Genomic DNA, 15,541 nt, shown 5'->3' with positions numbered 1-15,541 from the left:
GTTATATTTTGTTTAAAGGGGAATTATTCCAGTGGGCATTTGATGTTCTCAATCATTCCGATTTGAAAGAGAGACCGCTGGAATTTCTAGCGTTTGTGATCCATAACTGGTTGCGCATAGATCCATTGCCTTTTCCTCTTAATGAACTCCTGGCAGCAGGTCAATCAGCTACTCCTTCAATTGCTTGCAAAAATGTTCAGCAAGCAGAAAGTGTTACTGATAATTTTCCTGCAGCCTTGAATAAATCACCAAGAACAGCAGGGAAAATAGCAGGGTCTAAGGCCAAACGCAAACGTTCTAAGAAACGTGTCCGATCTGCAGAGTCGTTATCCTTAGCGACTGAGACCTATAATGAGATTCTGCCATTAACAGATAATGAAATGCAATTGTCTTTCAGGGGAGTTAAATGGACTTATGAAACTACTAATGAACTTTCCTCCCTGGCTAGGGAAAATAAAGATTTTTGTTTAAAAGAATTATCTGAGTATGATTATGAGGAGATATTACAGAGTATTGAACAAATCAACTTATTTGTGAAGCAAGGAAAGTTTGCATACACTACAGTTCAGCACTTGCTACAGGTATTGGAGATTCTTAGGAATAAGGAATCTGCCAATCACCTGCTAATTAGCCCAATATATGTCCCTGCTACAATCATATCTGCAAACCATGATCTGCCTGTTAAGTATGCTTGGAATCCTCCATTTGAGAAAGGAGAGATGGAAGCTCTGGTCAATGAATGGAAGAATGATTCAAGTTCATTTTGTCAATTTTACAGTGCAAAAAGTGAATTAGTATTGAATGCATGCATTAAGTCTGCCTATAACCTAATAAAAACTGGTGTGTGTGAGTATGACTTTGTGGCTCCATTGATTGATGTGTGGGAAATGATTCTGGATGATTTTTATGTGACTCCGAATTCGCAAATTTGGCGTTCTGACCCGTCTGCTTCAGCACCTTTGGCTGATTCAGCAGGTGATTCGGAGCTCTTTTTGTGTGAAATTGAAGTTCCTGCAATTCCACCCTGTACCATGGATAACTCAGTGTTACTTACCAGTAAAACAGAAGCCACTGATACATTCTTAACCTTGCCCTGCGCAAATTTCTCAGCAGAGAATCCAGAGGTCCTGCTGACTTCCGAGTCCAGCCTAGCCAGTACTCATGACTCTTTGTTCAGTGAAACAGACACCAGAAAAATCTTGCCTGTCTCTGCAAACACTTCTGCAGAAATTACCTGTGTTAATAAAGTTCAACTCCTGTCTGATCCAGCAGATGCCAATAGATGCACTACATCAGTTTCCGAGTCCCAGCAATCCTGTCTAGAATCCTCAGAACCCCAGCATCTGAATTTTCCAATTTTACAAATGAATGGTGATTCAGATGCGCAAACATTGTGTCTTGATCTTCCTGTTTCTACACCTCGCTCTAGTTTTGTGAATAGCTCAGAGCATCTGCTCTGTGAACCTGAAATCGCAGAATTATTACCTTGTTCAGAAAATGTTCCAATAAATTTGCCCTGTACCATGAATTGTGCAGTAGATCTCTCCAATGAAACTCAGGTCACAGAATCATTATGCTGTCCAGCAGGTGCTTCCATGGTTTGGCCCTGCAATATGGACTGTTCAGTGATCCTGTCCAGTGAAGCTGTGGTCGCAGAGTCTTATGCTTCACCCAGTACTTTGGATATTTCAAACCCTCTAGCAGAAGGGTCTGAGGCACTGCTTACCTCAGTTGGTGTTGCAGTAATATTCACTTGTCTAGCAGCTGTTTTGGAATTACAGTCTGCTCTAATAAAACTTGGTGAATTTCTGCCCAGCAAAGCAGAAGCCATTGAAATATTGTCCTCGTCAGCAATTGTGTTAGATACCTTGCCCTGTACACAGTCTGATTTAACCAATGTTGAGTCCCTCTCCAGTGTTGTAACAGCCGAGGAACTCCAGCCCTGTCCTCTGAATGTTTCAGAAGTCTTGCCCTGTAACATGGATAATTCTGATTCTCTGGTCAAAATAATAGAAATCTCAGAATTTCAGTCCGGTCTGATGAGTGTTCCTGAAACCCAGCCCTGTATCCTGAAAGATTCTGGTTCTCTGGCCGCTGTGGCAGAGGTTCCAGAGTCCCCTTCCTGTCCAGGGAATTCCTCAGTTTTGCCTAGTCCAGTGGGGGCTGCTGCAATACTGACTTGTTCTGCAGCGCCTCATGAGCTCCAATCCAGTGTATTAAATGAGTCTCTGTCCAGTCCAGAGGTAGTTGTGGAGTCCCTATCTGGTTCAGTGCATACATCAGAAGATTTGTCCTGTCTTGTTAGTGCCCCTGAATCTGATTTGTTACTGACTTTGCTGGAATCAGCGACATCTAAGTCTGATCCAGCATTCTCGTGTAAAAGTCCAGTAGTTGCGAAGTTTAGTCATGATGATTTTTTTTTGGCCAGTCCTGGTTTTGGTCCTGTCTTGGCTGACCCTGAGGCTCACAGTTCCTTGACATGCCCAGAGGTTTCTCTTGTGCCGGTGTGCCCAGATGTTCTTTGTGTGCCAGAATGCCCAAGTGTGTCTAAGGTGTTAGCGTGCTCTGATGCTTCCTTAGTGGGAACACGTTCTGATGTTGCCAGTCTGCCTGCATGCCCAGAGATGGTTCTGGTCCCTGAAAGCCCTGATATTGATGTTTGTCCTTGTGGCCCTGACTCGGGAATTGCCCTAGGTTCCATAGGGGTTCTTGATAGTTCTCCATGTGAGCCTAAGGGGCATTCTGACCTATGGGGATCTCTTTGGAGCTTCAAGGTGTTCTGGGAGGTCTCTGAGAAAACTTGTCCTGGTGCCTTGGACTGGTTCAACAGTGGGTTTTGTGTTGGTAAAGACAGTACCGGTGGGCATTGCAAAGGCTTTGGCGTTTCTGAACGGTTCCTGGAAGGCGGTGGGTATCGCTCAGGGAATTTCGGAGGGCTTTCTTCTGGAAATCATGGTTCTGATGGGTGTCACACTGGGGCTTGTAGTACTGATGGGCATGGTTCTGTAGGTTCTGGTTCTGATGGGTCCAGTCTTGTGGGGACTGATTCTGGAATTCGGTCTTGCCGGGCTGTCCCGGTCATCATGAATTATCAGTCAGACTGTTTTGTTGGGAATTTCAGTTTTGAAAAGCGTCTGGAATCCGCTTTTAAGGGCGGGGGTACTGTAATGATCGCTGCTGCAGCAGCTATTGCTGGAAGTAGTAGTGCTGCAGCTCAGGCCGTTCTGATCTATTTCCATGCAAGCTGCATAGCTTTGTCTGTCTTTCCCTGCTGTCAGCTTGTGACTGATTATCATTCACCTGTGTGGGAATCTGCATGTCTGCTCCCATTGGATGACCTCAGTATAAAGATCTGCTTCCTGCAGGGTTTCCTTGGGTTTTCATAGCTTCAGCTTAAGCCAGTCTTGCTGTCGCTTCAGCCCCCGATCGTGTTTCTTGTTCTAAAGATACTTTGCTGGTTTTGCATCATATATTGGTTCATTGCCAATATATATGCATACTAGCACGTTTATTATTTTCCTTGTATTCGTGTTACGTTGATACATCAGTGTCGCTGATATATACGTACACGAACTGTTTATTTCCTGTGTTCAGTTAGTCAGTTTTCCAGCACGTTTTGGTAGTTTGCGCGTACCGTGAACACCCGTGCTGAGCTAGTTATCCTGTTCCTGGTCCTGTTTGTGGATTGCGTTCATCTCTGCGAAGAGATAACGAATCCTTCTGAATCCAGTTCTGTTACTGTTTGTGGATTGCGTTCATCTCTGCGAAGAGATAGTGAATCCTTCTGAGTCCTGTTCCCTGTATTACTCCAGTCCTAGTCAGCGTTCCTGCTTATGTCATATATCGGTTCATTGCCGATATATACATATGTTATAGCAAGCAGTAGGGAAGCAGTTGGCACATGCAGTGTTACAGCATAAAAAAGCTTTATTCCATTTGGCTTCATGCAAATTGCTAAGCATACATGTCCATATAAAATTGATCCTACCCGATACTTAGATGGCTGTGGGGTGAGGTGGGAGCGGTGGGGGTCGCCTTACGACCGTTTCGCTCTCCTGAGCGTCTTCAGAGGCAATGCGCACGTTACAGCGTCGGCTCTCGCCGTATTTAAAAATAAGGGAACTTCCCGTGATGCTAAGCGTGCGTGTCCCCGCCGTGCGTCTACTCTTCCGGGAGGTTGTCATCATCTGACAAGTTCCGCCAGGAAGCTGTAGCGTTCCACGTTGGTTGTAGCCACATGCGCACAATGGTATTGCGTCCGCATGATGGTAGTACAGCCACTAGATGGCAGCAAAGTAAAGGGAGGTTGCTAACCTGTATCCATATGCAAATGTGTCATTGCTATACAATGGATACAGGTACACAAGTTCTGCGGAATAAGAAATTAGGTTAAAACATTAACAATCACAATGATAGTGTCCTCAGTACAGGGATAGGCTTAAATCATTTCATGTACACATACTTATTAGTATTATGCTTGTAGTATGATTACGGTTTAGGGGGTGCTGGGTTCCAACGAGCTATTTATTACTTTTTTGGGGGATGATCACCTTATCCTCCCTTTACTTTGAGCTTCATGTCTCTCGAGCCTGCTCCCCACCAATTAGCCATAACCCTATTTCCATTAAAGACACTTACACAGTAACCGTATTAAAAACACATTTTAAAGCATCCTGATCTAAGCTACCTAATAGATGAAACCAGCAATATCTGACACTATCTGACACTATCTAAGGGTCTAGAAAACAGGCCATGTCTATGTGGTCATTTAGCCCTAATGCTCCCATAGCGTCCGTTTTAATGATCCATCTGGATTCTCTTCTTAATAAGAGCTTTTCTCTATTCCCTCCTCTAGAAGGGATGTTTACTTGTTCCAGTCCTACGAATCTTAAGCAGTTCGGGTTACTCTGATGATCAGACCTTACATGTTCAATCAGGCGTGGAGAGCCTCTACCTGAAGCTATTGACCTAACATGGTCCTGTATCCTTTCTTTCAATCTTCTCGTGGTCATTCCTATGTAGAAACGATGACAAGGGCACCAGATGACATATACTATGAACTTTGTCTGGCATGTAATTAAGGTTTTGAATTTCGTATCTATTGGGCCTAAGTGTAAGCGGGGGCATTGCATCATAATGATACCAAGTTTATGCAGAGATGGAGAGATGCCCATATTGCACAGGCTATGATTTTTCAAAACATTGTTCTAGATAGAACAGAGGAAGAACATCTAACATTATCAAAGGAGATCAGAACACTTAAGGAACAATACAAAGCTTTAGTAACAGAAGAGATCTATAATAAAACAATTAAGAAAATAGAAAGTAAACTCGTTCCTATACAAGAAGAGATTAAGCAAAGAAAGCTTCAGAAATATTTGAGAGATACTGAGGACTATAAAACAGGACAACTATTTAGATGGAGCTCGAACAAAGCAAGATACAGTAGACCCAATAACTATCCAAAGAAACCGTACCAGAAGAAAGGGTACTGGACAACGGACACAGACTCCGGTGAAGAGGAAGACACCAAAAAGGCGAACACTGGACACCCAAAGGAACCAAAGCAAACACAGAAAAAAACCCCTTTAGGAAAAGGATACGAAGGGGGAGGGGCAAGGCCAAAAGACAAACAAAACAAACAAGTGAGCTGGAAAGGCCAAAAAGTAGACAACGAACAGAGATCCAAGAAGAGGAAATACCACAAGGAGAGCAACAAATAGAGGTGGTAAACATTACGGATATCCCCCTACCCCAAGAATGTGAAGATTTGCTTAAAAAGGGCCTCAACTTCTCCTGCACCCAAGAATTCGATTACTGTAACTTCAAGATAGACCTCTACAAAGGCGTGAGACGTTTGAACATCAGACAGTTTTTCAGCAAAAAAGAGCAGTATCAGAAGCTTAATGGCCCCGTTAAGGAAATAGGCTCATTGGGCTTCATACCAGGAACAGAATGGACAGAAAAGGATATAGACAACCTCAGGAATCTGGAAGAACTCTGGCAGGAAGGAAATCAAAACTCAGTCTTGGAAGAAGCAATCCCTGAACAGGACCAACAACTACCCTTTAGACCCTGTAAATCCACTAAACCGTTCCCAGTAACACAAGGCTCAGCCATAGACATCTTCCAATTACAGATAGAGGAAGAGTTGAAGGCGTTGCAATACAAGAAAGCACCGCCTAACCTGAGTAAGGAAGAAGAAAACGCAATGGCCTGGCTGAAAGAGAGGACAGACCTTGTAGTGAAAAGAGCGGACAAGGGAGGAGCCATCGTAGTCATGACATCACAGTATTACAATGAAGAAGCAATGCGTCAATTACAGGATCGAGAAATATATCAACCAATAAGTGCGAATCCAACTTTTAGATTCAAACGAGCATTGCAAACCCTCCTAAGGAGAGGGGTTGAATTAGGGTACCTCAAACAAAAAATGGCCGAAGACTTACTGCCGGAGTTCCCCAGAAAACCGACATGGTATCATCTACCAAAGGTCCACAAGTCCCGCTGCAGACCACCGGGACGCCCGATAGTCTCCGGTGTAGGTTCTCTCACCGAGAGACTGTCAAAGTTCCTGGACCATCTCCTGAGGCCTCTGCTTGTACATGTGCCATCCTACCTCCAGGACACTCTGGACGTACTAAACAGTGTGGAAGGAGTGCCCTGGAACAAAGGAGACTCCATAGTCACGATTGACGTGGTAAATCTCTACAATAGAATCCCCCATCAAGAAGGGGTAGCAGCAGTTAGGTTCTTTCTGGAGAAAAGCAACTACGATACGAAGTATATCGACTTTATATGTGAATGCCTGATGTTTGTGTTGGATCACAACGCCTTCACGTACGACGGGAGGTGGTATTGGCAGGTGTCGGGCACGGCCATGGGGACGTCGGTATCGTGCACATACGCCAATCTTTTTTTGGCTTGGTGGGAAGACCAGTATGTGTACGGTCCCGCTGTTCCCCATGGCGGTTGCCTCAGGAGATGGTCCAGATATGTGGACGATGTCCTGGTGTTCTGGAGCGGGACAAAAGATACCTTTATGGAGTTTTTTAATTACCTGAATAGTGGCAAACATAATATGCAGTTTACCTGCGAATACAGTGATAGTCAGGTGCCCTATCTTGATCTGATCCTAGATATCCAGCAGGGTAGACTAATCTCCAGGGGTTATAAAAAACCAGTGTCTGGCAACTCACTCCTACACCGCCATAGCTACCATCCCGAGCACACCTTCAAATCTCTACCCTACGGTCAATTCTTAAGATTAAAGAGAAACAACATGAGGGAAGAGGACTTTGAGCAACAAGCACAAGAATTGAAAGTTAACTTGGAAAAGAGAGGATACAACACAGAAGAGTTGGAGCAGGCCCTTCATAGAGCTAGACGAGCCAATAGGGCAGATCTGTTACACAGAAAGAACATTAATAATAAAAAAAGAAAAATGAGCACAGAGGAAAGAGCAACTTTCACATTCGAGTACACCCCTATGTCAAAAGAGATCAGGAGGAGTATTTTAAGCAATTGGAAAGTGATCAAGAGGGACCCGATCTTAGGAGCGATATACAGTAAACCACCCTTGGTCACATTCAAACGAGCCCCCACTATAGGAGATAAAATAACAAATAGTGAATACAAAACCCCAATTAATAAGAACTGGCTAGAAGAGCTACAACCTAAAGGCAACTTTAAATGTGGCCGCTGCTCAGTTTGCCCCCTTATGATGCAATGCCCCCGCTTACACTTAGGCCCAATAGATACGAAATTCAAAACCTTAATTACATGCCAGACAAAGTTCATAGTATATGTCATCTGGTGCCCTTGTCATCGTTTCTACATAGGAATGACCACGAGAAGATTGAAAGAAAGGATACAGGACCATGTTAGGTCAATAGCTTCAGGTAGAGGCTCTCCACGCCTGATTGAACATGTAAGGTCTGATCATCAGAGTAACCCGAACTGCTTAAGATTCGTAGGACTGGAACAAGTAAACATCCCTTCTAGAGGAGGGAATAGAGAAAAGCTCTTATTAAGAAGAGAATCCAGATGGATCATTAAAACGGACGCTATGGGAGCATTAGGGCTAAATGACCACATAGACATGGCCTGTTTTCTAGACCCTTAGATAGTGTCAGATAGTGTCAGATATTGCTGGTTTCATCTATTAGGTAGCTTAGATCAGGATGCTTTAAAATGTGTTTTTAATACGGTTACTGTGTAAGTGTCTTTAATGGAAATAGGGTTATGGCTAATTGGTGGGGAGCAGGCTCGAGAGACATGAAGCTCAAAGTAAAGGGAGGATAAGGTGATCATCCCCCAAAAAAGTAATAAATAGCTCGTTGGAACCCAGCACCCCCTAAACCGTAATCATACTACAAGCATAATACTAATAAGTATGTGTACATGAAATGATTTAAGCCTATCCCTGTACTGAGGACACTATCATTGTGATTGTTAATGTTTTAACCTAATTTCTTATTCCGCAGAACTTGTGTACCTGTATCCATTGTATAGCAATGACACATTTGCATATGGATACAGGTTAGCAACCTCCCTTTACTTTGCTGCCATCTAGTGGCTGTACTACCATCATGCGGACGCAATACCATTGTGCGCATGTGGCTACAACCAACGTGGAACGCTACAGCTTCCTGGCGGAACTTGTCAGATGATGACAACCTCCCGGAAGAGTAGACGCACGGCGGGGACACGCACGCTTAGCATCACGGGAAGTTCCCTTATTTTTAAATACGGCGAGAGCCGACGCTGTAACGTGCGCATTGCCTCTGAAGACGCTCAGGAGAGCGAAACGGTCGTAAGGCGACCCCCACCGCTCCCACCTCACCCCACAGCCATCTAAGTATCGGGTAGGATCAATTTTATATGGACATGTATGCTTAGCAATTTGCATGAAGCCAAATGGAATAAAGCTTTTTTATGCTGTAACACTGCATGTGCCAACTGCTTCCCTACTGCTTGCTATATTAGAAATTGCTGTTTTTTCTCAGTTTGAGCACGCAACCAACAGCATTACCCGATACTAACTCCTCAACACCTCACATTTATCTCCATGCATGCTTCCTGACTATCTGCAGTGCCGGTTTCTTTACTCTACCTGCTACACTTCAATATACATATGTTAGTCAGACGTTACAAATAGTTTCATTGATAGCTGTAATTGTAATACGCTAGGAAAACATACTTATTGTATATTTATCTGTGTTACGTTCATCTATCTCGATCCTGCTATTTTCTGACTATCCTGTCCTGTCTTTGTGAGGCACGCCATCGCCGCATCGCATTGGCTGCCTCATTCCAGTCTGTCTGGTTTTGGACGCTTGCTGTCGCTAAGTAGCCGCTAGCTAGCAAGCGTTCATTCTGTCTACCTGTCCTGATCTCCTCAGTTCTGGTTAATGCTGAGCGCTACTTTGCGCTGAGACGTTATAACGAAGGCATTGTTTGTGGCTGTCAGATCTGCACCGGCTCTGTGCGCCACAATCTTCTATTGGAGTCAGTCCTCCCCTCCACTATACTAGGGATAGCCTGTTTCCTTGTGCTAGTGTGTGTACCTCCTCCACGCCAGCTCATGCGTTGCATGCTGACTGTGGAGAATACACCACCAAGCTTAACACCTATCCTCATGGCTCACCAACAGTACATGTTTTGCAGAAAACCACAAACATGCACAGGTGGAGTAATTAGTATCTTAGCAGAGCTGATTATCTACCTCTGTGGATTTCCACAAAACATGCACTGTTGGTGGGACTTGAGGACAGGGTTGGGGAACACTGCATTAGACTTTCATATATTTTAGATTCAAATACACACAACTGAAGTAGTTCAAGCCTTTTATTGTTTTAATATTGATGATTTTGGCATACAGCTCATGAAAACCCAAATTTCCTATCTCAAAAAATTAGCATATTTCATCCGACCAATGAAAAAAAAGTGTTTTTAAAACAAAAAAAGTCAACCTTCAAATAAATATGTTTAGTTATGCACTCAATACTTGGTCGGGAATCCTTTTGCAGAAATGACTGCTTCAATGCGGCGTGGCATGGAGGCAATCAGCCTGTGGCACTGCTCAGGTGTTATGGAGGCCCAGGATGCTTCGATAGCGGCCTTAAGCTCATCCAGAGTATTGGGTCTTGCGTCTCTCAACTTTCTCTTCATAATATCCCACAAATTCTCTATGGGGTTCAGGTCAGGAGAGTTGGCAGGCCAATTGAGCACAGTAATACCATGGTCAGTAAACCATTTACCAGTGGTTTTGGCACTGTGAGCAGGTGCCAGGTCGTGCTGAAAAATGAAATCATCTCCATAAAGCTTTTCAGCAGATGGAAGCATGAACCCACTTTTGAACCAGAAACAGAGGCAGAAGCGCCTGACCTGGGCTACAGAAAAGCAGCACTGTACTGTTGCTCAGTGGTTCAAAGTACTTTTTTCAGATGAAAGCAACTTTTACATGTCATTCGGAAATCAAGGTGCCAGAGTCTGGAGGAAGACTGGGGAGAGGGAAATGCCAAAATGCCTGAAGTCCAGTGTCAAGTACCCATAGTCAGTGATGGTCTGGTGTGCCATGTCAGAAGCTGGTGTTGGTCCACTGTGTTTTATCAAGGGCAGGGTCAATGCAGCTAGCTATCAGGAGATTTTGGAGCACTTCATGCTTCCATCTGCTGAAAAGCTTTGTGGAGATGAAGATTTTATTTTCCAGCACGACCTGGCACCTGCTCACAGTGCCAAAACCACTGGTAAATGATTTACTGACCATGGTATTACTGTGCTCAATTGGCCTGCCAACTCTCCTGACCTGAACCCCATAGAGAATCTGTGGGATAGTGTGAAGAGAAAGTTGAGAGACGCAAGACCCAACACTCTGGATGAGCTTAAGGCCGCTATCGAAGCATCCTGGGCCTCCATAACACATGAGCAGTGCCACAGGCTGATTGCCTCCATGCCACACCGCATTGAAGCAGTCATTTCTGCAAAATGATTCCCGACCAAGTATTGAGTGCATAACTGAACATAATTATTTGAAGGTTGACCTTTTTTGTTTTAGAAACACTTTTCTGTTATTGGTCGGATGAAATATGCTAATTTTTTTAGATAGGAAATTTGGGTTTTCATGAGCTGTATGCCAAAATCATCAATATTAAAACAATAAAAGGCTTGAACTACTTCAGTTGTGTGTATTTGAATCTAAAATATATGAAAGTCTAATGTTTATCAGTACATTACAGAAAATAATGAACTTTATCACAATATGCTAATTTTTTGAGAAGATCCTGTATATATTTAATACATTGATTTTAAATGATTTATTAATGAAACTAGAATCCAGCATGGCGGCCCCCTCCCCACCCACAGACAGGGCTGGGACACAAAAAATGGATCCGTTTCTGGGGCCAAAGATGCCTTTGTAAAGGGGGATCCATTTTTGCATTGGGTTTCACCAGTGGCGTAGCAATAGGGGGGTGCAGAGGTGGTAGCAACCGCATCAGGGCCCTTGGATCAGAGGGGCCCCAAGTGGCCCTCCCTCAAGCACAATATTAGCTCTCTATTGGTCCTGTACTGGTAATAATCATTTCTATAGATGCTTGAAATAGTAGTAATCAAATCCTTTGCAGGTTTTGGTGCGTCATATCAATTGTTATGAATAGAGTGCTTGGGGGCCCCATGTAAAACGTGCACCGGGGCCCATAGCTCCTTAGCTACGCCACTAGGTTTCACTACCCCTCCATGTTTCCGGGGTCCATGAAAATCATGCAAATCCAGGCTGTTCAGGTTTTCAAAACGGACCCTCTTAACGCAGACAGATTCATTTTATTTTTTTTGAGTGAAGACAGCTGCTATTTTTAATATTGGTATCTGTGGCTCCATTTTTGATTCGGGCCAAAAAATGGAGCCATGGATACATCTTTAATACAAGTGTGAAACTACACTGCTTGGTTACTCTGTTGTACTCGTCCAAGCCCTATTTCATACAGCCTTATCAATCCTTGCCATGTACTGATGAGGACCAAAAGTCCGAAACAGGCTGTCTACATGTGGGTTTGATATGGCTGTGTAAAACTTAAAGCTATAAGCTTGCTATACACCAGCGGTTCTGGATGCTTGCTTGGCTTAACAAGGGCGAAAAGGGATAATTTGCATATTTAGTAGTAGTGCATTGTGGGTAACCACAAATGTTCATTTATAACTGAATTATTGCAAATTTCCTTCCGTTTTAAGAAGGCAATTACACCAAGCTTTGCTTTTTTAGTAGGAGGGCTTTTTGGTTCCTTTTATCCAGCTATACATTCCTAGTAGTTTGGGTCACCCTGAGCTGCTTGGTTACTCCATAGTGTATTTTACTCTGGGAAAAATGCACATCTTATATTTATTGTATGTGTTTTCAATTTATTATTTTTTTTTTTAACGATACTGATCCCTTAACATAAACAGTCAGGCATTTCTCAAATCTTTTGTGAAGCCCCCCTTTACATTTAATGTACTCATGGAATCCTTGTGCCTCTGCAGGGGAAGCTGCCTGTGCTGCTGCTGGGCCGATCAGAAGAGCTGCGGCCTGGAGAGTTTGTTGTGGCCATTGGAAGTCCCTTCTCTCTTCAGAATACAGTCACAACTGGTATAGTGAGCACAGCACAGCGTGGCGGGAAAGAACTGGGCCTGAGAAACTCTGACATGGACTACATCCAGACTGATGCCATCATTAATGTGAGTATATCACTGTGCTTGTTCTCTGTATGCAACAGTATGCTATATCATTATGTCATGTATGTATTTGAGTAGGCTTTTACAGTGCTTTTCATTCAGCGGTTGGCTCTAACCTACTCATGCTAATTAAGGATCTTCACATTTTGGCAAAGAAACAGAGCCGTAACAACCAATGCATTTACTGCAGGAAACGGGAATCTGGCAAGTTAACCATCATTACTACTTAAAGAGAAACCATAACCAAGAATTGAGCTTCATCTCAATCAGTAGCTGATACCCCCTTTCCCATGAGAATTATTTTCCTTTTCTCAAATGGATCATCAGGGGGGTCTGTATGACGGCTAATATTGTGGTGAAACCCCTCCCACAGTGTGATGTCAGGACCATGGTCCTGGCAGTTTCCTGCCTGTGACTTATTGCATTGTGGGAAATAACAGCTGTTTACAGCTGTTTCCACCTGCCAAGAAAGCAAGCCACATCTCCTTCCACTGACATCACTTGCCAGCAGTAAAAATGTCACCATGTGATAACTGTCAGAATATAAATCAGGGAAAGGAAAGATTTTACAATGGGCAAACACTGACTAAATCATTTATACATAATTATTGTAAAATTAAAGCACTTTTTTTAATTACATTATTTTCACTGGAGTCCCTCTTTAAGTTACCTAACTGAATTTTTGTCCTGTCTTTAACCTCCTTAGCGGTAACCCCGTGCTGGACACGGGGTAAGCCGCCGGAGGGTGCCGCTCAGGCCCTGCTGGGCCGATTTTCATAATTTTTTTTTGCTGGATGCAGCTAGCACTTTGCTAGCTGCGCCAGCACTCTGATCGCCGCCGGCCCGCGCCCGATCACCGCTATGTGTTGCGGCGCGCGCCCCCCCCCCCCAGACCTCGTGCGCTGCCTGGCCAATCAGTGCCAGGCAGCGCCGAGGGGTGCATCGGGACTCCCAATGACGTCCCGACGTCGCTGACGTCGGTGACGTCATCCCGCCCCGTCACCATGGCGACGGGGGAAGCCCTCCAGGAAATCCCGTTCTTTGAACGGGATTTCCTGATCGGAGATCGCCGAAGGCGATCGAAGCGGGCGGGGGGATGCCGCTGAGCAGCGGCTATCATGTAGCGAGCCCTGGGCTCGCTACATGATTTAAAAAAACAATAAAATAAAAAAAACTGCTGTGCTGCCCCCTGGCGGAATTTTTCATACCGCCAGGGGGGTTAAAGAACTTTAACCAAGGATTGAGCTTCATCCCAATCAGTAGCTGATACATCCTTGCCCAGGAGAAATCTTAACATTTTCTAGAATAGATCAGGGGGTTCTGTATGGCTGATATTGCAATGAAACCCCTCCCACAGTGTGATGTCAGGTCCATGCATGGTGCTGACTGTTTCCTGTCTGTGAACATTGTTGCATTGTGGGAAATAACAGCTGTTTCCAACTGCCAATCAACCAGTCTACCTCTGTGCATATGTATATCTATAAAAAACAACCTTTTAGCCTATTGCAATGTTAGTAGGTGTAGTTATAAATAATGACAGTTGTCTCATGTCTGCCAGTAGTAAAGATGATGACATGCTGGCTCATTGTGAATCAAACAACACGAACAAATTACAAACCAAATATCAATCATTTTTTGATCTCTCTTCTATTTTTTTTTACTTTTCAAGTATCTGGGGGGATTCTGGGAAGGGTCACTGTCACTGAAGAGCCGTGAGACCCGAAAACGCAATCGCGATTGACGTTGCGTTGCCAGATCAACATTTGATGTCTGGGGCGGGGTCTTCTTTTGGAAATCTAGCTTTCATAGCTGCTAGAGGAAGTCTCTTCATGAAGCCTTTTGCCTGTGACTTGTTAATTAGCCAGAGGTGTGAAACCCTAGCTGGAATCCTGGTGTAAAACTCAAAGGTTGTTCTAGCTGGTCACGCTTAGATGATAATTAACACACCAAAAGGTGGCTTTCATCCAGGGGAAGCCAAAGGAAGCTAGCTCCACAGGGGTCCACTGAAGAACTCAGACACAGTGGCACCGCTGGGGAACAGATTTAAATGCATGTGGTTTATGATTTCTTTCTTTTAATTGAAAACCGTGTAGAGCACAGCTATTAAATTCATATAGTCTTATTCGTTAAAATCTGCCCAATGTGCTGATATAAAATTCATAACAATAACCCATCCAGTTATTGGTGTACGACCCTTCTTGGGGACAGGACAGCCTAACGCACTCATGCAAGATGTCATATTAATCGGTATTTTCTGACAATTATGAATCCGCTGTCCACCTAAATATGACATTTACCATTTATAAGTTACAGTGTTTTACAATTAAAGCTCAAAATTCACCTAGGGTGAGGTGGGCTGTCATTGGTGGGTAATTCAGAGGGGGCAGGCATTGCCACACCCCTAAACCAGCTTTATCAAAAGCACACTGCCAGCAGGCGGACTTGAGTCCTCCAAATCCCATCTTCATGAGAGCTTGCTGCTGCTAGCCAGAGGACCATGTGGTTAGTGGCCATCTTGTCTGAACTTTGCTCCTGAATTGAAACAAAGGAACTGTACGAGTTTTCCCCAGAAGGACATATTTCCACGAACTTAAGTATTTTCTCCCTTTTCATTTTTTTTTACTGCGCTACTAATGTCTCTATAATTGTTGATTTTAATGATTTTCTGTATATATTAATTATTTATATTTCATTTTTAATAAACAACGCTAACGTCATTTATTTGTTCAACTACCCTGCTATTCGGCCGCACAAACTGAACCCGGGCTTCTGAAGAGTCGCTACTATTGTTGATAGCTAGACAGAATAGAGTGTGTTTAAAGAGAAACTC

At 43.8% G+C, this 15,541-nt stretch overlaps 1 protein-coding gene across 1 annotated transcript in view; it reads left to right on the top strand.

The window, feature by feature from the left end:
- HTRA1 (HtrA serine peptidase 1) overlaps positions 1 to 15,541 on the top strand; it is a 64,199-nt gene that overhangs the window by 22,651 nt on the left and 26,007 nt on the right. Inside the window, exon 5 of the mRNA XM_068258411.1 lies at positions 12,520 to 12,714. Within this exon, the coding sequence (XP_068114512.1) occupies positions 12,520 to 12,714 (195 nt within the window). The remainder of the gene's footprint in view (positions 1 to 12,519; positions 12,715 to 15,541) is intronic.

Source organism: Hyperolius riggenbachi, chromosome 10 (genome assembly GCF_040937935.1).
Source record: "Hyperolius riggenbachi isolate aHypRig1 chromosome 10, aHypRig1.pri, whole genome shotgun sequence".
NCBI classification, from domain to species: domain Eukaryota; kingdom Metazoa; phylum Chordata; class Amphibia; order Anura; family Hyperoliidae; genus Hyperolius; species Hyperolius riggenbachi.
The sequence above is the reverse complement of the archived record's forward strand: the minus strand, read 5'-3'. Positions and strand labels throughout refer to the sequence as shown.